Here is a 25,898-nt window from a genome sequence, read left to right on the forward strand (position 1 = left end):
TATTAGTTTGCGCAACGTGTATCAACACAAACCGATATCCGAACCAAGAAAACTGTGCATTACCGAGAGACTTCCGTGACAGTGCAATTTCTCGAGTTCAACCTTTTACATGGTTTCTACGTCGACCCGAACACGACATTCTATTTCATTCCATTTCTTCCAATTCTACCATGTAAAATACGCTTTCTTTCTTACTAAGCCACGATTCCATAGAAATGTATTAACATAGTTACGTCACTGATTACGAAAACGTGAGAAATACTGCAAAATTCCGAGCAAGCTTTACAGGTAGTTTATATATCGAGTACGAAGCATTTGTTGGAATGAAACGACGAATACAACGTAGATACTTTTCAAAAATAGTATATCCGATTGGCAGTATGAAAAATGGTAGCTTTGAAGCACCCATTGAAAAATAAAAAATTCGCGAAACCTACAAAAAAAAAAAAAAAAAAAAAAAGAAATAAAACATAGAATGTTCTGCACACAAGATAAATAACCAAAAAAGAAAACAGTATCATCGATAAATAAAAAAAAAATTAGGTCGAATCGTTTTCGTGTACTATCACGTCCTCTCACGTAGGCAGCTATGATTGATTTAACTATTGCTGATTCACGTGGCGTGATTAAACAGAAAGCAAACAAGGCTGCACGGTTACGGCACGTGCGATCCATATATTTTTTAATCAGGATCCAGAACCGATTAAGCGCAATCTAACGACCATTTTGACCAGGCATAGGTACCACGGCGCGGGTGCTTACGCGGCAGCTTGCGAAATCATTGTCTCGCGGGACAAATAGAGAGGAACGGCGAGCATCGATTCGCAAAATCGCTCTTGCGTTCGTTCCCGGTGATTTTCAATAATATTAAACGTCCCGTTCGTCTGCTGCTGACACGCATCCCTAAAATCGCACGACAAAAATGCCTCCCTTCGTTCCTGTCGCTGTGTCGTCTTCTGCTCGTCCGTGATAATTCGATGGATCATCGTTTATCATTCGGTGCCCATTGAATCGCTTTAATTCGGCAAACTGCACGAAATAGCAGTGGAAATGGCTTGAATGTAACGCGCCAGTTTTTCGAGAGGATATTGATAGGGTATTTCGAATTTTGTGGAGAAGAGGAGAAGTTTGTTGAAGCGATTAGTTTCTGATATTTATCGAAGTATTACGATGTTATGATATTATGAGATCTTGGAATAATGTATAATATAAATAAGCAGTCAAGTTTTATGATATATATTTGTTTGTTATTTCTTTTATAGTTGAAGATACATAAATGTAGAAGCTTTTAAAATTTTTCACTAGATCGTGGTGTTCAGATGAACATTCATATTCCCCTCAGATGTGAATGAACAGAACAAGAAATAACTTGGAAGGAACAGAATGACGTTGTAACGAAGAAAAACATTTTCCACCAGTCAAGCAAATCGATAATCACATATCGCCATTCTCACAACTCGAACTAATTATTTGCTCATTTATAAACTAATAAAAGAAACTGGTCTGAAAACACACAAGATTTCATTCTTTTTATTAATCCGATGTGCAAATTTCCTGGTTTCAACGAATCTACGTATTTTCCCGTATCATCGTCGAATGCACAGACACTTCATCACTTTCATAATTCAGAAAGAGGTCGGGAAGTAGCGCCGGGGCGAAGATAATAAGAAATGAACGGGGAAAGTGTCCTCGAGTGAAATATAAAACGGATGAAAGTCAGCAAAGTAGGTAGTCGTGAACGGTATATGTATAGTCAGGTCTGGCGCGCGCGATCGAGCCCTCGACAAGGCCGCGCGACGAATTTCATCCGGCGGATGCGTCGACACGCTGCCAGGCAGGCGGGGGGATCCCGTGATGGAAGCGTCGTCGCGACTTCCGGTCCACGCCCCCCGAACAGTTCTGCCCTATCTCAGCTTTGTTTCGTTTATTTTCTCTCGCGCACAACGCGAGCCAAGGACCTCTTCAGAATTACACGAGAGCGTTCATTAACGCGACCAGAGAAGAACGATCCGCTAATTAATGTTACGAAGCTTGTCAGTGGACGAGAGCGACGCGCACTCTCGACCATTTCTCTCTTCTTTGCTCCTTGCTTCGTCTTGCGCCGCGAAGAATGACAAACGGGAAAGGAAGGAGAGGAAAAGCAAGAGATGAAAGAGAAGGCAAATCGATGGAACGAGAATAGAGACAAGTTTATGATTTGCGTTTGAGATTATCGTTTTAATGTTTAGGAAGATGCAGTAGAATGGGAAATTAACGAAGTATCATTTTTATTTTTCTTTTATCGGTCATGTTCGTTGCTCTATTTATCGGTTGAATGGCACAAGGTTTGAGCAATATATTGATAACTTCTATTAACGATTCGAGGAACCAGTCGTTTCTTAGCTACATTTATACGAGGAAAAAATACACAGGTGATTCTTTGTGCAAAAATAAATCAAAAGAATAAAATATCGTGTACCGTATTTCCTTAAACGTTATCAGGTACGAAGAAACAGAAAGAGAGAACTACTATTGCTTTCCTTTCTCATTTTTTCAATTAAACGGTAACAATCTGATCCAACTAGATGAGATTCCAGCTAAAGAGTACCTTAATTAAAAAGACGATATACATTGTGTGTACGTTATACATTTTACTCAAGCAAGTCTCTTTACATCTCAGCCTCGATTTCCAGGTTGAGCTACGTAGGAAAACCGCAAGAAAGAAACGGACAAAACAGATACGACAGGAGATAAAGACAGTGGGATGAGGTGGGGAAGAAGGGACGACGGAAACCTTAATAGGATGCGGCAGAGTCGGTCTCGTGCACGTCGCTATCTCGTTCCTCGTGTACTATCGAGGAGGTGTTAGACACCGGCGCAGTGCGCTCGCAATTTGCATTAGGCGAGCGAATTACACGAAATTTATGTGAGTCTGGATATACCTCGGGTAGAGGAACGCAGCCGCGCGCTACGGTTAATACGTATTCGGAGTACTTACGGAAGCGGCCGCACGGTCGTCGTACTTATGCTCCTGTGGACAGCTAATGTCCGCAACTATTTCTCTCTGTCTGCCCTCCTCCTCTATTCCCTTTAGCCGCCTTACGATATTATTCCCAGCTACGTATTGTCTCCTCAGAACCGGCCACGACAGAAACGTATTTGCCAAACGGTGACACGTCGTGGCGTGGAACGATTAATCTCTGCCAAAAGCATCGTTCCGGTCAATGCGGCGGCGCAACGGCGCGTGCCGTTCCCTGATTCGCCGCTGGTAATTGTCTAAGCGCGCGTGAAACGAGCCACTGAAAGTTTCACCCTGTGGAAAACGCCCTTTCGCGTTTCCTTTCGTGCCCGCCGTTCACCCGAATTATCAACGAATTCACGAAATTCGTATGATTCGTCGATCCTGCTGGTTCACTTCGCCACAATGAATTTCCAGAATCGGTTATCGGACTGCCGAGTACTTCCACATTGTGGGAAAGCGATAGGTAATCGACAGATTTAAGTATGCGAATCCAAGAATATTTTTGTTAAATGAATTTACGCAGTATAATTTTCACACGGTGAAAATGGAATTTCGGGTTTAATCAGGATAGAATTGTGAACGTCGATTGGAGTATTATAACTGGTGAATGTATTATGCATAATTGCGTGTCTTTATGAATTTACTGGGCATTAATACCTATAATTTACACGGTTCTGTTCAGATTATTATTAAATTATGACAGTGGGCAATATGAACAAATTATTTGAAATATTGAATTACTATAAAATATAAATTAGACAATTTTACTTGATTAGTTTATACAATCTAATTTAATTTAATCACGTCAGTTGCAGTCTTTCATAATTCAGAATTACTTCTACATCAAACATAAATCTACAGAAATAAAATATAATAATCATCTAATTCGTATTTTCCTAAATATGGCTTTGTAGTACCTGACAACTATCCTTTCATATTTCATGATTTTTCAACAAGATATCAATTAAATTTACTTGCTAAATATATACATTTCCCACCTAGCGTCTCTGCGTTCTCTGGAACGTAGTTCCAATAACCAATCAATTTCTTGCGCCATCAGACGGAGACAAATGCCGACCGCAGGAATCCAGACACGGGCAATATTTATCTATCAGCGCGATCAATTAACCCAGTCCGTACTGTATCAATTATCTTGATCAAGAACTCGACGATAGTTAATTGCTTTCGCGACACACATTCGATCGCGACGCTCTCGTGCAAACCGATTTTTTTAATGTCTTCGTGTAACGAACGATCGATGCGTCTTCGTTTGACCAACCATGTCTCTCGTGCTGACTCTCATTACCTTTCTTTATGTCTCACAACATTGCGAATGGATGCCAATGACCGTAAGTGGTCATTACGTACGGTGAACTAACGATCCTGTAATTAGTGCATTATGGAATGCCACCACGAAAACATGGCCAGCTTCTTCCTACAACGATTTCCCTGCCTTCGATAATTACCGTGTTGCTATGTGAAAGTAGTCAAAAGGCTAGTGTAACGCGATTGATTCTTAATTTCACATGATGGTAATCCGAAGAGATCGTAATTGGTATTTGGAATTAGATACTTTATACATAAATGAAGTGGAGATAGAAATAACAATCGCGCATGCTTTGTAAGGAAAATTCTCGAGTGTGGAGAATATTGTGGAAATGATAGACTTTTATTGGAAATTTATTATTGTTTGCATTGCTGTTATTATTATCAAATATAGTCATTTTGATTTTATTTTATATTGTATTTATCAAGATTTATTTATAGTATAAAAATTGCATAACATTTTATCTATATGAATCGAGGTGAAATTATGATTTTAAGGAATAATATATTTAAAATATTGGTATAAATTTGCTAAGATACTTACTTTCTTGCCGTCTAACTCGTGATTACCCTGTGCCAGCACTTTGTCTACACTCGCGGGATCTGCGAACGTGATGAATCCAAAGCCTCTGTAATACAAAACGAAGCATACATAAATAACACTACAAGGAACAGTGGAAGCTTCAAACAATTTACGGAAGTTAACTACTACACGAGTTAAAACTTATGGATTATCTTTACACGCATCAAATAACTTTTCAAGTTTCGAATAAGTCTCAAAATCCGTACAAAGATCAACCTCGCTTAATCATCAAGTTCTCATGTTTAAACATCTTTGCTACTATGCCCCTATACTTCATAACTTGCGTCGCCTTGCTTTACATTAAATTCCCGATGCTTTCGAGGTAACTCAATGGCACATATGCGTTTTGCTAACATAAATTGCGTGGTACGTGTCAATCGAATGAATAGTTTATATATCAAATTACTTTATTTTAAAAGATGCAATGAATAAATTTCTGTTTTCTGAATTAGGTTTGAAGAAAACGGAGAGGAATTAAAAATTAAACATTCATTCCTCGTGATCGATACTTTCCAAAAGAAGAAGTAAAATTAGAGGACGTTTGTATACTATCGGGATGCAGGAAAAATCCAGCGAAATAAAGCACAGCCATGGAAATAAGATATTACAGATTTTTTATTTGTGTCAAATCATTTTATGAATTTGTGTCGCTTAACTATCCAATTCCGCTGTGCCCTAACTCACCTCACTTTTAAATATTAATTGAAATATTAATACCAACGTCGCACCTGACAGTGGTTATCGCGAAACAATTCGAAGTTCGCGATTAATTCGCATTCTCAAATTATTTCAAATTGTTCCATGAAACAACTCTTTTTCCATAGCGACCACGCGACATGCATATAACACGGCGCGAGGATTTAAAGTGATCGCGGGAAGGTGGAACGAGGGACGAAGTCGAGCACTCGAGTGAAACAAATATCGGCCGGCGTCCGGCGTCATAAATTTTACGCGGGACACAGTGTACATACAGATATATTAAAAGATAGTTTACCGAGGAGGACGTAGGAGCCGCGAGAAGGGTGGCAGGGGGTGGCCGCCGATCTGGAGTGGTTTGTACAGGGTTGGAGAAGCCGGTACATACGGCACGATAGCGCGGCGAGCGACCGGACGCAAAGCGGTTTGCATTTTTCATGCTAGGGCTGGCTGCGCAGTTATTGAAAATATTTACATGTTATTTATGGGCCACACATGCTTCAAGAACCGAATGCGCCAATTCCTCCGACTCGTCTCGCCGCGTTTCTCTAACCTCAGAACGTGTTTTTCTGTTTCAAGAATAGAAAGTTTGGCCGATCAGTAAAATGGGATAGCGTTGTTTGCAACACAGTACTATTTATTAGGTGCTATGTTTCATTTGTCCTCGTCCTTTTTTCTGAACGTGTGGAATTTTGAGTGGGCGCGAGAAAAGTTTCCTGAATATATTCTACTTTGAAAAATTAACGAACGATATATTTAGGTGCTGAGGGATGAACTCTAGAATTTCTAGTTCTAGAAACTAAAGAAATTGCTCGGAGTTTTGTATTATTTTTTTAGCGCCCTTTAAACGTATTCTAGAGATTTATTTAATTTTTAAAGAATATTCTTCGGTGAGGTTCCTTGCTTTCTTTTTCTTATTCTTATTTCTTATCCTTATTTTCCTATATTCTTATTTTAATTTTAATCCAGTGATAAGTGATTTGTGAGTTTTATTCGTATCTATTAATTTTGGTCTGCAATACCGTAACTTGCGCTTTTAATGTTTAGCATGTAAACGATATGTTCTACAACAAGAGGTTAAAAACATTTCATACTTCTTGAAAGCTAAAAGTCCTCCCTTTTTTTCTTACGAAGAACAATCTCCCATGCTATGCCTGACGTGAATTCACATCGTCTCAAGGATTCTATGAAACGTTTCATGTGACTCTTTCTTTTTTCTCTTGAACCCTTCGCGAAGGGAACCGCGAATACTCGAGCGGATTGAATTTTTGATGGATCCAACCCCTTATTTCAGTTCCGCCGTTGGCGAGCTTCTTCGTCAGCGGTTGGCCGACTTTTCGTGCATGGAACGAGCAATGGAATTGCACGTGTGTATACCTCCAGCACGCGATACACGAAACACTTGAAACGGGCGAAGTGCTGCCCCCGTGGAATCGGTGTCGCGCGAACTTCCACTATTTTTGTACCTCGTTTATGGGGATTTACGAGTTACAGGCTACAGTATGGTGGATTGCCGAAATTGCCAGATTCTCCGGGTTGTTTGCGGAATCGAATGTCACGCTCAAGCGGTTGCCCGGCACAATTTGATTTACGCAGACTGTTTGAAAGGCGGATAACGTTTTCGATTCGATGTCGAGTCTAGAATCGTGATATAGCTACTATTATTGTTCTTTATTCTGAATTGTGATTAATTGGAAATCCTTGTTATATCGAAATAAAGGGATTACGGAACAGGAGTATTCAAATTCCTGTCAAGTAAATCAACGTCGGTATATATTTTAATTAGAATTGTAAGCATTTGTTTGTTATGAGTAGAAGTGAATGGAAGCCGCGGAGAAAATTGTATGCGTCAATACGAGTGAATCTTTTGATTATATTACTGAATTAGAGCTGCAATCCTTGTTTTATAAATTAGTGCCAATCCCATAAAACAATTGCAATACTGAGTGATATTTCATTGGTGGAAATGTGATTTGTTGCCCAGGAAGATCTTTATTCGAAATCCAAATACACTGATGAAATCTGTTGACGCACTAAAAAGATTGTTTAAGCAAACGTTCCTCCATCAAAATTTCCGCGTGTGTACACACTGAAGCCGAACTGGCTTTCATATTCAAGTGTTTACTTAGACTCATACGGCATACACATATATCTCTACTATTCAATTGTAACACGACAGCTTTATAGCTTCTATAGAGTCCTCCTTATAATAACAATACGTGCCCGTATACCTGTCACCCCTATCAAGCAATAAATCTATTAGTGGTAATAAAGTAAATGTGAGTAGAAACAGTAGAATTTATAGTCAAGTACAGCTAACGTGTCATTCGCACGTTTTAATAGATGTAGATTTGTGAAAAATAAAATTTATAGCTGTAGAGGTAGAAAATAAAATAGAGTAAAATATTGTACTCGTAGTGTGTATCATAAATGGTTGTACATTTTTGATTATGATAAAATAAATTTGATATAGAAATTATTAAAAATTATTAAATGCCAGAGATTGCAGCATAATTACGTTCAGCTGAAATTGCTGATCTCAATTTACACGGCTTTGTACCACGAGCTGTATGCAGAAATTATTAATTTGATTTATTTAGAACGATACTCTTTTCATGCTTGATAAATTCCTGGTATAAAATTGAATGACCTGCTGATTACAATATCTTTGGTAATAAAATAGCAACTTTGAAGTATGGAAAATTTGATACGAGGGTTTCACATAATTGTCGAAATTAATTACATTTTGCCGGCAATACAACCGTTATCATTTAAAATAACTAAATGCTCATTATATTATACGTGTATTAAATACGTCGTAAATAATTTAACAGCCATTTAACGAAGCAATAACAGGGAATAACATAAATTTACACGAATACCACTCAGAGTTCTCAAAGTTCGAGACTAAAACCAAAATCCATAAAGTATAACTTTGATTGTAATAAAAAGAAACATTCTTTCACCAACTATATATAGAACGATGCATTTTTCAAATTTAATTCTGCTTCTCACACTGCAACTATCATATAAATAATGTTAAGTTGTACACATATCTATTTCTTATAAACTTATATCAATGATATGATATTACAATATCAACGTCATATTAAACGTCATTTTATGTTACTAGAAAATCTCTTTTCCTCGGAGTCGCTGATAATTCACCTGACTGACCTTACTTTAATTATTAAAAGACATAAGTTAGCTATCGTTAATGAGTAAAGAGCAAATATATCTGCTCACAAAAACTGATGCTGCGACATAAAATGATAGATAATGGTATCTTATTAACAATCATTTCGATTCGAAATAAGATGAAATTAATGCGAAGTGCTCATCTGCGCTCCGCTTTGTATTCAAAGGTTTAATGATTACAAAATTGTCTATAACCAAGCAGAACCGAGAGATTCGCAGTCATCGCATTACTTCACGAAAATTGTCGGTATCAGTATGATTCACCATCGTCCCGGAAGAACCTCGGGACGTCGTATTACCTGCCGAAATGGAATAAACCCATCCACGTTCGCGATTTCGCTGACGATTTATCCGCCTATGGTTACGTGTGCCCCAGCACGTGTATGTACGCGGTACAGAATTTTGAAAATTCTCGCTCAACCGCGGCCGGCGCGTTTGGAAACAACAATCGTGGCAAACGAACGCCGGCTGAATCGGCAGTCGTCCAATCAACATTAAAACACCAAACAGTGCGATACCGAATACCGAGGGAAAAACACTGACCGCCCAACATCGACGACAGCATGCATTTACATGCGTTTTCAACCCTGTCCCTTGCCCCACCGTTACCCGGCCCGCGTTTTACGACTTCGTGTTTACGACGATGCGCGCCGCGGAAATCACCAGTATAGCCCATGCCCGCGATATCACGCGAAACATTCATCGATCTCGTAATTTGATATGCGTCGCATCTGTTCCTCGTAGAATTCTAAAGTGACAATACGCGACGGAATATGTTTCAACGTGTTATACCCTCGCGCACCGTCAGACGAGATCGTATGCTAAGAGGATTTCAGATTCCTTATAGAGTCATCCTGAACGTTCGGCTGTGCTTCCTTAGCGTAGCCATGCAGGGCTAGAGATGGAGATTATGAAATAGATCTGTAACATGATTTGTTCCGTTTGATCCGTTTCTTGTGGCGCACTCGATGTAAGACGGTTTTTAATATTACAGTGTTTTAATTGGACACTTAAGTTGGAGCTGATTTATGAAGGTTTTGGTCGTAGATTTGGGAAACTTGATAGTTAGTAAAAGATATATCAGTGTCGCTTCGTTTTTACTTTACTTAATTCCAAAGACTTAGATATGAAAGAAAGAAGACCATCGAGGAACAATTTAAAAGTCACACAATCGAAGAAGGAAACTTTTATGAGAATTCGTGTGAAGCACGTATATAAAAAAGTAGATATTATATAAAAATTGATTATCAATATTATAACATAGCTTTAAAACAAAAGAAAGTACTCTGTCAATTCCACAACTTAATTTTCCCATTAACATCAGAAAACTAATTCTACAGACAAATCACTTCACAAAGTCGTCACTTAAAGAAAGGTCACTTTGGACTATTAGTTGCTATGTAGAAAAAAAATCGAAATTTCCGTTAGTGGCTGGGATAAAGGGGGGACACAGATCCAACGAGCAGCATGGCCCACCACTTGTCACTCGACCATTGTACGTGAATAATCTATAAAAGGCTGAGTAGAAGGATGGCGGCTGACGTGTCCCTTGTCTACTTGAGCACGGCTTCTACGATCCTTCGCTTTTCTACTCGTCTAGCTTGCGGGGCTTCCCCGCCTTAACCACCCTTCGCTGCTTTACTTCCCCCTTTTTCGAGGCAAACCAACCACGGAAGAGTGTCACGCCGGGCTGACGCGGTGCATTTGTTTGTCATACCCTCTCTACCGCGCGGAAAAGAGCTCTCGTTATATAAGACCAGCCGAGACGGATGGGGCGGAAAAGAATCCGCGGTGAAATCAGGTGAAGCCGCGTTTATCCGAATGCTAACATCTCGCATCCGAGGATGTACCATCTCCGAGGGACGATGATTAAGAGGCACAGCGATACCCAGAATGATACGGGCCATTTTCGGTGGCAAAATTACACGTGGGAAACATTGTGAATCGAAAACGATAAACGAAGAATAGAGTTGCTTCGAACGTACAATTGACACAGATAATCTATGTAACGAATTTATGGATTATCTATCAGTTGAACTTTTTAATACGCCAGCCGAGGAAATATCTTTTTCCTCCGGTAATTTATGTGTAAGTAGACTTTCGCGATTGCGAAGGAACCGCAGGGATGACGAGAACAAAGTTATGCTAAGGTTAAAGTGGTACTTTATTTGGACTCGTCAGGGGTTGACCTCAAATGTTACGGCTGGGATAATGTCTATCAAAGTGAAAGCGGGGAGTTTAGCGGCGATGTCGCTGCTTTAAGATGGGCCGCGTAATGTTCTACTTTGTTCAAAGGTTACAGGTCTTTCTTTCAGAAGTTGAAGTTTGAAAAAAAGAAGCGATTAATTTTGAGATGTTAATCCTTGCTTTAGAAAAAAATAGGATATTGCAAATTTATTCTAATTATGTCTTTACAGCTGCAACATATATATATGAACGTTTTGTGTTTGCTTGAAAAGACGAATATTTGTTTATAAATGAGGCTATGGAAGGTTTTTAATTGATATGTTTTTATGTGGAGGTAAGAGACAATTTAACCGTAACGTGTATAAATTTATGATCGATAGAATTTTAATTTGATCAATTTAAAGGAGGCAGACGGTGATGTTACCTGCGTTAGCGAAGAAAATGAACGACAAGTACAGCGTACTACGATAGGAGGATAACGTCATAATAAATCTGCAGCGTAATCTTTACGCTGAGATAATGAGATTTTTTATCACCTTTAGTCGAATGGAGTCTTTGTCACAGATAACGAGCTCTGAAGCGGCAGGAAAAATTATAGGCTAAGAAAAGGAATTTTACTTTAAGTTCACTAAATGTGAATGGAAAGAATCTTCATCCCCCTCGCGAAGGGGTGGTTATGTAGACACTTTTTAATCTTCAAGTACTCATCGCAGACTTTGATGCAGACATTATTAAAACAAAGACAGTTTCCTCTTTTCGTTGTACCTTCAACGTTTCGTTTACTTCCTTTCACGTTATCTTCACTCCGCTAAGTAGAAAAACGTAAATGTAAATTAGCAAGAAAATATTATTCGTTCGAATAATTGTCCTCGGATATGTAACTATGTAAAGAATATTTTCTGGTTCGTAATAAACACTGAATTTCGAACAGGACCAAAACGAAATTTCTACTTTTTTCTACAATGTGAAGATACTGTACATGACCTTAATTCCGAAGCGAAAGAAACTGACCTCAAATCCTTATTGGTGTTCTCGCACTGCTATTTGTACCTATAGTACTTCTTTCAGAGTGAGATTAGTTTCAGAATGGGAATTACTGAAACTTCTGAACGGAACATTCGACCCAAGATTCAGTGGAACGTCGAACTCTGAATTAATAGAGAAACATTCGAACACGGATAATTTCTGTAATCCTTGAATCATGCCAAGCACGGATTTCTTACCTCCCAGTTCTTAAAACTTAAAATCTTAGATTGCTTTGTTATTGGAGCCGAAAATATAAGCTTTCAATGATGTGTAGTACTTCAACGACATGCATCACTCGATTTTGATTTAGAACGAACGAACGATTATTAGAAAATTTTATTTTGAATCATTGTCTAAAACAGTAGTTCACCAAACTGTTCCTAAAATATTCAAATACTTTTTCCGAAATGACACTTAACACCTGTAGTTAGATGTACCTCTTATATAAATTGTAAATTTAAAATATTCATTTCATTTATTTTTTAATTAAATCGATCGCTCATTGTTAAGTAGGCTTATGTTTTTATTTTGACCACGTTGAAGAAATACTGACACACTAAGAGCGTCGTGAGCAGGAAGAGTTTGAATCACTGACGAGTTATCAGCGATCGAAAATCTTCTAACATAAAATATAGAAATTTGTACGAATTTTGATAATTACGGACCAAATATAATCTTTCAACTACAAGCCCCAAAACCACATAACAGCAGCATAGACTAAATAATCCTCAATAATTAACTCAACACCACCGTACGAATCTCTTATTGTCAATCTAATATCAATTTGACATTTACGCCGAAATCTGGAATGGTAAAAACAAAGCACTAAACTATGAAAGGTAACTATCCGACAGAAAGCATGCAACGTCGTATTGTGGCAAAAGGCAATGGTAGAGCTCGGGCACCGAGGGAATTTACCGCAACGAACGGGTATAGAGTATATCATGCACGTTGTGAACGAACACGACTGGATAGGTAACAGAAGGGTGGTGGGTGGTTGGAAAGAGGGAGGGTAAGAGAAAGGAGGCAAGTGTATTAGGTGTATTTATGTAGGCGGTTTCATTGCGCGCGAAGTTACTGTAAGTACCGGCAGTTACTTAACTCGACAGTTTCTACTATTGCAGTAACAGTGGCGATGGTAGCGGCAACGACGGTGGCAGCCATATACCTATTCGTGGAGAGCTACCTTCCTTGCCTTGAAACTGAAGCTAGTTATGGATGTAGTCAGAGGTGGAAGTAACTTCGCGTAGCTTCTACCGACACGATTCAAGAAACCATCTCCTTTTCCACCTTCCTTCCAACCTCAAGAACGCACTCTCTTCTTCTGATTCTCCCTCTTTCTCTCTCTCCCTCTCTTTCTCTCTTTCCCTCTGCTTTAACCCGTTGCTTCGTTGCTCAACTATATGGTAACTGCTCTTTAACCAACCGCCTTAATCCGCTTTTCTCTTTCCAAGGCGAAGACAATCACCCACCCCGTACCAGCCAGTTCTTCGATCTCCCGTTTTTCGTCGATCCTTTCCGTCCCACTCAACCTTTCTTTCTCGCTCCTATTTTCGATTTACCGTCTGGATTTCCTCGCCTCATGGACTACTTCGCCCCGGTATCTACCGGATTTTCGACGCCTGCTAAGTGGCCACGCCAACCGTTCGCTCAGACGTGATACATTTTTGTGAGAATCATGTATTGTACATGGTGAATGGCGAAGATAATTGGAAGGAGGCTTGAGGTGAGTGTAGAGAGTTAAGAAAGATACAGTTATGTGTTAATTGCGTGGAATTCGTTCCTTAATTAAAAGTCCTTTGTCTTTCTCGGTTTGCCCTTAACGAAAGCCCGTGGCATCGTTATCAGCGAATTAAAATTTTAATTAAACCCTCTTTGCCAATTCCACTAACAAGAATCGAACATTGAATCAGATCCTTATAACGTTTCTTAAAACAAGGAAAAACGTATAGAACTGTATGGTTATATGTCTCTAAGACCTCTTACTACAATGTAATTCTAAAAATTTTCTCAAAATAATTAACTAATAAAAATGACTGCAATAAAAAGAGATTGTAACTCCGATATAAAGCTCTTATTGCCAATTGCAATGCAACAACGACAGTTTGCAGCGCATACATGATTTCTCAGCGCGCAGATAACAAGCAGCGCTAAGAACGTAAGCCCGCTAGAAGCAATACATAACAGTGGCCATTATCGGCCCGGCATTTTGAATCAAATTACAAAAATTCTCAAGACCGCGTAATAACGCTCGACACAGCGTCGAGCTAGCATCTTTTTTATAAACTGTTTCTACTTTTTTCTCCATTCGGAAACCCCTTCCTGCTCGGCGTTCTCCTTCCTGCTTCTGTCTTGCTCGTTTTAATGACCGGCTGAATATTTATAAAGTCGACATCGTCTAGGTGGTCGGTAGCAAGCCCGTGAAAGCCACCGCGTCCCATGGAGTTTCATTGTAATTGCCCTGTTCTTCTTGACTTTTCCTTGAAACGGGATCCCGTTGAATTGCATTATGCAAATCGCAATCTCTCTAAGTCACCTCGTCCGTCCGCTGCAGGCGAACAGAGCCGCGCGGAACCGAGTGGAAGAAAAAAAGAAAAAGGGGCCGGTCGATTCCCGCCGGAAAAACGACCAGAAAAATCTGGCTGATCCGTTTCTACCGATTCTTAGCAAGCGATAACAACTCCGTTACCTCGACGCTCTAACGACAAAATTATGGTCCGCATGCATAATCGTCGCTCGCGAAATATCCCCATTTTCTCGAAATTTCATTCAACGTGTAATTAATCTCTAGCCACGAAAGACACTCGAGGAGAATGAACGAACTTATTCTTGAAGAGGATTGGTTAAAACTATGAAGAACGGTGGTTGGTTATCTGTAGATAAGCGGGAGGTGACGACGTTTGAAATTGGGCGGATTGTTTGGAACGTTGGTGAAAAGTGTATCAGTCTCCAGCGAAGAGATGAGAAGTTGAGTTGAAAGTTTGGATGGTAAGAGATGAAGACAGTTTTAAGGATGGCTCTCTTCAGTATTAATTTGAGCAATTTTAGTTTTCGGATGGTATGTATGGATTCATAGGAAATAATTGAATGTGACTATATATATTTAGATAATGTTATATATACATATATATAGTTATTCATATATTAGTATATTCATTCAATTATATATAGTTATATATATATATATATAATAATATATATAATATAATATAATATAATAATATATATAATATATATAATAATAACAATATATATATTGTTGTAATATATATATGTAATATCTATATATTGTTCTTATTATATATATTGTTATTATTGATTGCGTTCCATAACGAATGAATATTATACGCATATATCTTTAGAAATTCATTTAAAAACACAGTATTGAAAAAGGGAGTAGGTATCTGTCTGTCCAAAACGAGTAATTTCCCTTTTTCCAAACCGATTCATGAATTCTGTATAACCGAAGTATTTCAGATCCATCAGGATAAGCAAAACAATTTATATCTTTTCTGATACATTCGTACATCATCCGTATCATGCAATATATTACAAATCCCAATCGTCTATAAAAATCTCGTATAAAAGTCCAAGGAATGTAATTTAAAATTTTCGCTCCATTCTCGGGCAAAGGAGAACGAGGAAGAATTATAAGGGAGGAGAGGCAACTAAGTTACAGCACGGAAAGGATGGAAAGAAACGAAAACGGAAATTCGTAGCATTCGCTCGGAATGATGAGCGGACGTAATTTTCTAATTTCATTACATTTTTAACTCGCGACAACTTTTTCTTGCCGCGGGCGGCGGCCAAGCGGAAGGGGCAGGGGGACAGGGATGAGAGAAGAGGAGAAGAGAGGGATGCGCGCAGGATAGCACGAGCAAGGATATGAATATTCATCGGGCATTTAGGCCGCGACGTAACTCAATTAGCGGCGGAATAATTGTCCGCTGTCCGACACAGAGTACAGAACGAGCTGCTACGCGGAGAAATCCAATCTGGCCTCTCTCTTTCGCCAGCTATATTCCGCCCTCTTCCTCTCTTCTCTATCTGATTTGCCGGCAAACTTCTTGAGCTGGCGAATCTCAAATATGATTTACGAAAAACTCCATAGGAGGCTTGTGAACCGACCGTACGATTAAATATCATCTCTATCAGAAAAATATGCTGATACGAATGTTTTTGAAGGAGAAAATTATATTAAATGTATTTTTATCGATTGCTTCGATAAGGATTGTAACATTTATTAATTCATAAAAATCTGAATTTGTAGAATTTATAATTAAAATATTTAGCTTTGTAAATGACTGTTATAACTAATTTGCAAATGTTCGGCCTTAAAAATATATCCCTTGTTTAATTCGTAATAATTTGATGTTTTAAATATAGTCATTAGAAAGCTATTAGAATCTATTATATTCGTCAATTCTTTAATAGGTGAAAATTTATCTAATTTTAAGACTGCTAATTGCTCTTATCTATAATTCTGAAAAAAATATGGGTGCATGAACAATGACTTATAATTGAACGAATTGAAGAATTTAGTTAGAGATCTAAAATTTAACGATCTATTCTTGATAATAGAAACATAAAAGGAAGAGAGAAAGAGAAAGAGAGAGAGAGAGAGAGAGTGAGAAAGACGAGAAAGAAGAGTAAAACACAGTAATTTTCCAATTTTCCATTGGCTTTTTCGTCGCTTGACTCCCGATAAATAATTTATTCCCGGAATAAAGCATTACAACAATACGTCGTGAGGGTTGAAAATTAATTTCATTCCTGGATTGTCACGCACACACCAACCATAGTCCAGTCGATCCCTTTCAAGTCTTACCCGTCCCGGTACACCGGAATTCGTTAATATTCATAGCCGCAGGGGATGGTCGGCTCGGATAACGCTTATCTCGCCGCTGAAATAACTCGATAGCCGCGTGATCCTGACTCGGCGCTTTCTCGTATCCTCGCTTCAATATTTTTTCTCCGCGAGACACACCGACGATCGGCAGGATCAAACGTTCTGCGTGCCCCTGTGAACTACCCTATGGCTTGCTGGAAATTCTTCTTTTTTCCATTTTGGGTCCGCTTAAGAGCCGATACCTTTGTATAAAAGGTATAGTTGCTTTGGAAGGCATGACAATTACTTTCAACGATGAAAATATCCGACCTTCCGTCTCTCCACTCTATAATTTGGCGTCGAAAAATCTGGCCAAAGAATGGCGATTATATGACGTGAACATTGCAAAATATCATTCCAAATATGTCGAATTACATTCATATTACGTTATTAGAACACATTCATGAGCACACTATGGATAAATTTTTTTACCTAGAATAAGTAAAACGACTCTAATATAAGATGTTTTGAATTAGTAGACAAAGTGATACATATCAGACCAGTACATACTTTTTATATACTGATCTTTCTTATATTATATTTACCACTCGGTGTGAAATCACAGTCGAATACACTATTATCAATTTCATTAGTCTACCAAAAGAAAATTACGAAAATATTCCCAGCCGATTCTGAAATCGCGAGATGAAACAAAGTATAAGATCCCAAGGATCTATTCGAACACAGAGATTACCGTGAGAGGCGTAAAGAGAAAGGGAAAGAGAAAAAACCGGCGGATGACCACCTGTTGATGCGCTGTTGAATATTCGTTGTGCGTCTTGTACGAGTGATTGTTGTAAATTTTTCGTATATCTTCGCTGAATGCTTTACAGTTTCCTACATCGTCTCGACACGTAGATTTCCTGGATGCGAGACGACGATGGAAATCGCGAACAGAAGTCGAGGAAAATTATGAAACTCGACAAACGGCTACGTCTGGATCGCTTTCGCTCGTGTGTCGCAAAGGATCGCAATTTGATTCTCGTACGCGGACGCTCGAGTGGAAGCGAAGGATTGAGAACGTTCCCAGGAGCACGGTCGAGTGGATGGATCGTTCATTCTATCCTAGCAGTGCCTTTCTTTCCCCCTCTGACTTTTCTGCTTGCGACGCCCTCTTCAAGTCTCGAGCAGACACGAAGTAGCCACTCTTCTGATTCCGCCCCCGCTTCGAATCCAGCTACCCTCCCACGAAGCCACACCACTTTGATCTCGGGCTCCACTCGCGAGAAACGTACCCCGACGTGACAGCGGCTCTTTCGTTCCGTCTTGCTCTCTTGATCCGGCGACACGCCGCTGGTAATGCGAGCTGATTAACGCCATGATTTGAACGTCTCCTTCTTAACGAGGGATTGTTGACAAGTACCGCTACATGCACCGACTTACCGAAGAGAACGGCAATTTTGCTTTCTTTTCTACTGTTTTATTTTGCGGAATGGATTATGTATTGTGGACGATAATAATAATAATCGATAGTTTATTCCTTCATGGTAGATGCAATGAAAGAATTCTTTCTCTCTGTTAATAGTTAATTTAATATGGATGATACATGCGTAGCGCGCAGTAGCTTAACGCGTAGCTAACACAAACGATGGAACCAGTAGGGAGGAATATTTATGAGCAGATACATCGTAAAAAACTTCAGATTCTTGTATGCTATAGCAAGTTAAATGAAATATAAAAAATAAAAAAGGACAATCTATTATATAATTGTAGCTTACTATGTGATAAAATCAGTAGAAAAAGATGTTCATGGCCAGCCCGATAGTAAATATTTTTACGGAAAGTACAGCATATTTTGTAATCCTCAGAATTGCAAAAGTTACTATCCCGAGTGGTACACAAGATTGAACAAGTGTCATCTTCCTGATTACAAATAGGCAGTTTATCAAAAACCAATATTCCAGTTTCGTGAACATCAAACATTTCTTTCACTTTTACAAATCCAACAAATAAATTTATCGCAAATAAAAAAGAAACGCTATAAAAGGAACACGTTCATTCTTAAAACATATTCATAACAAGCCTTCAAAAATTACACTCATCTCATTTTCTATAACATATTTAGCCTCGAGGTAGCATTTCAATATTTCATGCGCCGCCTTCAAAGATTCTGCCACTATAATCCTAATGATTCGATATAATTACTACAAATATTGCAACCCCCTTCGTTTCCCTACATTGGTCAGCACCATCTTCTTCAGACGACTAATAGGCGAACGCGGAACCAGTTCGAGATCGTCGGCGACTTTTTTTATTCGAAACTCTCGACTATTCCGCTGATAAAAAGAATTGATAATGGGGCTGGAACCGAAGAGGAAGGACACGAAGATCCGTAGCGATGCGCGCGTTTGAAATGGGGGAAAGACCCGAAAAGAATACGAGACACGAAGGAGAGACAGGGTGAAAGAAGAACAAAAAAAAAAAAGAAAAAAAAGGTGGAGAGGAAAGAGAAGAAGCTGCAGGACGGTGCAAGAGAATCACTTGACGCAGGAGAGCGAGACGTCTGGTGCTTGCATCCGGGGAAATGGAAGGGTAGGCTCTGGCTTCCGCCTGTCTGTTACCATAGCGACCTCGGCCGCCCTTTGGCTGAGCAAAAGGGCCACAGGCGGTAAATCTCTTGTACGTACAATAATCCTACATTGCTGCGGCTTGCCGTTTTGCAATCCAACTTTGCATTCTGCCTTGACCTCTTCGATGTGTCGTGTCGCGTCGCTGCTGTTTCGTCTTCACTCGTCTATAGAGTAAGGTGTTCGTTGTATGTAGATGGTCTTTTCTGATATACTTTCACAATGAAGGTTTGTATCGAATTTGATGAAGATGGAAATTTATGAAGGAAATAGTTTTTCGAAAAGGAAGAATTATTTTCAACTTTTTAACGCATTCATTACCGAAATTTACGGAGACTACCACAAGTCTTATATAACTTTTAGTAATTTTATACAATATGTTTTTACGAAAGTCCACAATGTGAACGTACTCTTTTTATAGTGAGTCACAGTTTAATAGTGCGTGTTGTCGTTTACTAACTGTAAAACGGTAAAACTGATGTGTCACAAACAGGTGTACAAACACGTTACTTCCTGCACAGATTATACGTCATATAACGCCATCGTATCCAAAATGTCATTTCATTCTATATATGTATCTATAAATTATTTTCTCGACAATTCTCTCCTCTCATCTTAAACTCCTAAACAACCCAACATGATTATAAAAATCAAAAAAACATAACCAAGTAACTCCATTCATTGAACCAAGCCTTAATTCATGGAACGTTTAGACGAGGTCCCTTTCGGTCTAGCTCGTCCCAGTTTCCGATGGCAGAAGCGATTCGGAAACGAGGCATCGGCGTTTTAGTCGGGCCATAAGTGTCGGCAACCTAATTCCCCCAGGGAGGTTACGCTGTCCTAACCAGCTCGAGGTCGGTGTTCCACAGCACTTACGCGACCGGTGGAAAATCGTGCAGGCAGTCCCGGATGCCAGGAATGCAATTTTCAGATTCTCGAACGCGCAAGTGTTCCGCGTCCGCTCACGGGGCAGGCCGGCGCATAAATGCTCGCATAGATTCGGATAAGGACCGCGCATTCTGTCACCGGAAACGTGGGACGGCGGAACTGTAGCAAACTCTCGCGAGAGCTACGAGCTGCATTAGTGCATACTTGGGAGCGCGGCACGCTTCCGCCCCGCATTCTGAGACGCCACCCACCATTTCTTCCTTCAAAAGACGATGAATACCGGCAACAATTTCGAGCGTTTTATCTGGCCGTCCTCTACAACCCCCAATCTCCTGCCGACAATGTGCGTGCATTCGTATATATACCGCGAATGACACACAGAGAAGAGGCGAATAAACGAATAGTTTATTGCGGATGGTAATTTAAGAGGAAGTTTTAAGTGGTGATCGATTAAATTGCCTCTTGTCGGGTTCATTGTTTTAATTCTGTTCAATTACATAGGCTATATTTTCTAGCGAAATATACGTATCAGTTGATCCAATTGCTTTACGAAACATATCCTTGGCTACTGTTATTTTCGAGGATACTTTATTTTTACATTTAGACGCGGTTTCAGTATTTTAGCTTCTATATTCTATCGTTGCGTTGGTCGAATTACGCGGGGGATTCTGATTGTTTTTTATTATCGGTTTATTTGAGATCTGCCAATAATCTAATTTTACACAACAATGGTTACTGGAAAAATGTCGAATAAATACGAAGACAAAAAAATATAAATTGCGGAAAGCTACTACAACTATCCAATGTATCGTTGGGTAAGAAAAACCACTATAATGAGCGCATTTATGAGACTCTTGCGTGTTATAAGAACGAACAAGAATTTCAGTCGATTGGAGAAACATGAGATTTTCGTTCTCTCCTGGCTATGAATGATATTCATAGCAGTCACATGTATCCCCCGACCTGTCGTTCTAGAAAACGCGATAACAGTGTAGCGATGCGCAGGAAAAAGTTGCCATAAAACCGAGCCTTGCACGCAGGAAAGAAAAGTTAATGTTATTTCTTTTGGCTCGATACTCCCGGTTATTTCTTTATCTTGCAGCGCATCGTTCCCTCATGGAGGCGTATCTGAATATTTCGTATCTCTAGTGTTGATACGCAACGATAAACATAATAATATCGCTTCCGTCTTTTGATATCTTCGTTGTGGGAAGTTTATTAAAATCCTTTTGTGTACATACATTGAGAACGCTATAATATGCCGTCGTGCTGAATTTTGCATAGCAATATAATATCTCTCTAGCTTATGCAATTTTTGCAAAAGCCCGTTTGAAATTTTACATAAAACCACTTCAACGATATATCACATTAAAAAGTTATTTATCCGTGTACGAATCGAATTACGTCCGCGGATTAAAAGGTAAAAACCATCGTACGTTATTTAGTGGAGCTGATAAAAGCAGATTACAGAAATGGATTTAATAAAAACCACGCAAACATCAACGAGGAACAAGAAATATGTTACGCAGAGCGCGGAACCTGATATTCTGCAGACTTTCATCGAAAATGGATCATGTAAAGGATCGAATGGAAACACGATGCGCGTTCATATATCGAGGCAAACTTTTCCTAACCCGGGCATCCAGGATGCACTCCGTATTGGGAGTACACGCAGAGTCCTTTTAAAAGGAAAACATTCGTAAAGTACGTGACAATAACGTGACACGACTGTCAGAAACACGTATGCATTTCCATCGGGTCCGATCATTGGATATTTTCCAAGATAAACACGATGCGTTCCAAGGCCTTTCATTAGCTTGTTCTTTTTGTACAATCGCATAATAAGAAAATTTAGGGAAAGGAAATGTCAGTGTCCTATTCAGGTAGAAAAACCCATCATAAGATGCACGTGACAAAATAATTTCCATAAATACTCAGTTCCACCGTTCTCAGGCTTCTGCTCCATTACCGACTTCTTTTTTTGATGCCTAAATAGCTTCATTAGAAACCGATTGAAAGAGGCGCTCACTTTAGTTTGAACATTGTTATACTTTCACGAGTAACAGGAAAGGAAAGCTACGAACACTTCATAGTCGCTTCCTCCTTTTCTCGATAGCGGGTCTCTCCACGATCGACACCCGCGTAAAAGCGACTACGTCCCTCCGCGTCGCGTTTTCCAATTTATGGCTACCGGAATTATCTTCGGCATAAAACTGTTTACGATCGTTAAGTTGGTAAAGCTCTCGTTACACTCGTCGCTTAATCCGTGACAAGGAAAAAAAATCCCAATTACTGAGCTGCACCGGGAAGGTTATACTCGCTGTAATTCACGTGGCGTTCTCGCGACGCAGGAAGTAGTAACGGCACATTGTTAATCAGCCTCGCGGCACCCGTCGCGTAACCCGGTATATATGAATAGGAAGGACAGGACGCGTGGAGTATGAACCATACCGAGTGCTCGCAGTGGTTCTCTTCGAACGAATCGCTTAGTTTGCTGGGCAAGCGTGATAAGCTTTCCCCAACTTAAGAGGAAGCTGTGACTCATTTTTTAATTAAGATCCTTATACCGCTGGATCCTTTTCTTCGTCTGTTTCTCGTTTCTTTCGTTTTTCCCTGTGGTCGAAAATGATCGCCCGACTTGCTCACCCTGGCTACCGAGCTAAATTGCACCATTCCTCGAGCGAACCACGTAATCGAGATTTGTCGAATAAAAGCTACAAGCTGGTGACTTACGGCCTTCTACGGATATTTTGGGTCATTTTTTAATTACAACCGTGAAACGGTCGGATTTTTCCCTTTCACCTTATTCTCGTTTCTTCGGAGCTCGATATTGCGTGTCGTTCGGTGAGTGCATGCGGCCGGAAGTGGAAGGTGCACGAGAGATCACGGGACTCGACACGGTCCCGACGACACCAGCCACGGTATAAAGCATTCTATTTGCATTTTATTGTTTAATATAAGTTTATGCTTGGTAGTGCGGTAGCGTCGCTGTGCACAGAGAGGCGGCGTTCTCGCGAAATACGAGTCGCGGCGATGCGTCTTCCATCTCGATGTCTTTGCCTCGTAAATGATGAAAGCTGTGTTGTAATTTCAGCAAATAAGAACGCATTGCCGTGGGCGACGCACCGTGCACCACCAACGAAATACAACGTGTTTGGTCAGTTGCAACATTCCACCGTGCGGTATAATAATAATGGTAAAATTTCCAAATACTGAGCCGCCGTGGAATGGCTGAGAAGTTAAGTACACTCATGCACACTGCGCGTTGTGAAAAAATAAATGTCGACGGAGATTTTTCTGGCCCGAGATTTATGTCACGCCGAGAAGTGAAAGACGCGTGTAAAACAATGCTACAAACATTCTCGCGCCTTTCAACGCGTTTAGTTAATACGACGTTTATCGCGCCAACTTTTCGCGGTGCTCTTTAATAATTAGTCCAAGTTTCATCTTCATATTGTTTCGATTATGAAATAAACAAATTATCAATTTGTAAATCTGGATTCATTCTTATTAACGGATGATACGTAATTTTTGCTATAACAAAGAAATAGATTTTAAAAATTATTGATCCTTCGATACTTTTCATTTTTATTACACACACTCGTCTAAGTTTCATACATGCACCCAACATACATAACAAATCTCCGAATTCCTGGAAGAAATAGAACGGCGTAGATATCGTCCTTCAAGTCACGTATGCCGAACACATGTCCTAGTCAAACACGCTCGAGTATCAATTATTCATGGAAATATGTATGTACTAATCTCGAGCATATATACGTAACAGCCGGAATCGTCGCACGCAACGATATTAATATCAGTTGCCAGCGATCACTCTTCCTCCTTCGAAAGTCGACGAAGCGGGACAAACTCACGGACCCTCCGTTACCAATATTCCAAACATTCTTCAACTTCCAACAAACGAGGAATTCTGTGGTTCGACGTTTGGAAAACACGACCGCCGTCTTTTGATCTCCACGTCGTCCTCGTCGCCTATCCGTGCCAACAAGCTACGGATTTTCATATTTCTGCAAAGTTTTGAAAGGAGTTTAACAGGAAGGGCCGGTACAGCAAGACGAAGAAGACACCCCTATAGAAAGGCTCTATGGTGACCGTGTAAACGCGTGCACCCCCGTTGAAAATGTCAGAATCGTATGAAAGCACGTCAGACCTCTCTTTCTCTCTCTCTCTCTCTTCCTCTATTCGCCGGGATAGGCAGTTTATTACTCGCATGCATAGAGCCGTATGTGTCAGTCGTAACAATGTGTCCGGACTCTGTGTGCGCTTTCGACCCGGCGAACACGTGAAACGTGTTTCGCTGATCATCATAAAAAAGGGACACGATAATGTTACAATATAGACGTCCGTGTAATGACGTTCTTTTCACAGTAAATTAAACGCCAAAGGAAGGGTCCCGTCCTGTCGAGTACGGGGCCTTCATATTTATGTGGCAGTGCGAGCGACTGTTGGCGTACGTAGGTGGTGTCTATACGCGTGTACGGGTTTGTGTGTGTACGCGAGAAAAACGAGAAAAAGAGAGCCGCCTGTTGTACGCGCAAGCTGCCTTAAGCGTAGCACAGGGGCACTTATGCGTCGCTTAAAGTGGGCATTACGAGGGGCAATAGAACTGAAAACGAAGGCTGAACGGTTTATCGCCCTGTTCGTCTCTTTTTAGACAGAAATGAAGCTTAAAATTAACGTAATTACTGGAAAAATGATTTAAAGATCAGATTAAAATCGAATCTTACAGATTCTATGACGAATAGATAAAGATTTTCTTTTCATCGAATACAGGAATATCGAACCGATATGAAAGTGGACACAACCATTTCACTTCCACACGGATAAAAGAAAGAATTAGCATAAAGGAGCAGCGACGAAGACGCTTTTTGTCATACGGGATCATCCGGTTCAGGCATAAATAGCGGATAGAGTTCTCCGGGCTCGGTGCTCGGTCGAAAATTGGTGGATTTACCTCGCTCTTCCTATCTAAATCTGCCAATTTCGAATGGATGCAGCGGCGGAGGCGGCAGCGCCGGAACCTGGATGTTTACTTGACGCCAGCGGTGAAAAGCGACGACGTCGGGAATACACGGAAAACAGAAAACCGTTACAGCCACGGGAAAGATGGGGGTGACGTAAAGTGGGAGAATGAGAAAGAGAAAGAGAGAGGTAAAAACCGAAAGGGGAAGGGGAGAACAAACGAGCTGGGAAAAGGTATAGAAGATGGAGGGAAATGAAGAAAAAGAGGCGGAGAGAAAGAAGGGTAGACGGGACGACGGGAAGAAAACGAGGAAGAAGAAGAAAGCGGATTCGAATCTTTACCAACCACTCGGCGAGACACCTGCGGGAGGGAAGATCTCCTCTGCCTTTGAAAAGCGAGGAAGTGGAGAGGTTTATTGAGTCCTGGGACACGTAGTCTCCCGAGGACATGCCAGAAAGTGCGAGTGAAACCTCTTTTTCACCCATTCGTCCCGTCCTACCACGCACTATGTACAAGCACGCCGTCAGGGGAGAGGAGGGAAAGTGTATTTACCA

The 25,898-nt window shown here is 40.1% G+C and overlaps 1 protein-coding gene across 4 annotated transcripts in view; it reads right to left on the reverse strand.

The window, feature by feature from the left end:
• The window catches only part of LOC132908201 (RNA-binding protein Musashi homolog Rbp6), a 780,290-nt gene that overhangs the window by 301,516 nt on the left and 452,876 nt on the right, over window positions 1–25,898 (reverse strand). For all 4 annotated transcript variants that reach the window (XM_060961989.1, XM_060961987.1, XM_060961985.1 and 1 more), the window contains exon 4: window positions 4,872–4,956. In XM_060961989.1, the coding sequence (XP_060817972.1) occupies window positions 4,872–4,956 (85 nt within the window). The remainder of the gene's footprint in view (window positions 1–4,871; window positions 4,957–25,898) is intronic.

This window comes from Bombus pascuorum, chromosome 6 (assembly GCF_905332965.1).
Source record: "Bombus pascuorum chromosome 6, iyBomPasc1.1, whole genome shotgun sequence".
In the NCBI taxonomy this organism is placed as follows: Eukaryota; Metazoa; Arthropoda; class Insecta; order Hymenoptera; family Apidae; genus Bombus; species Bombus pascuorum.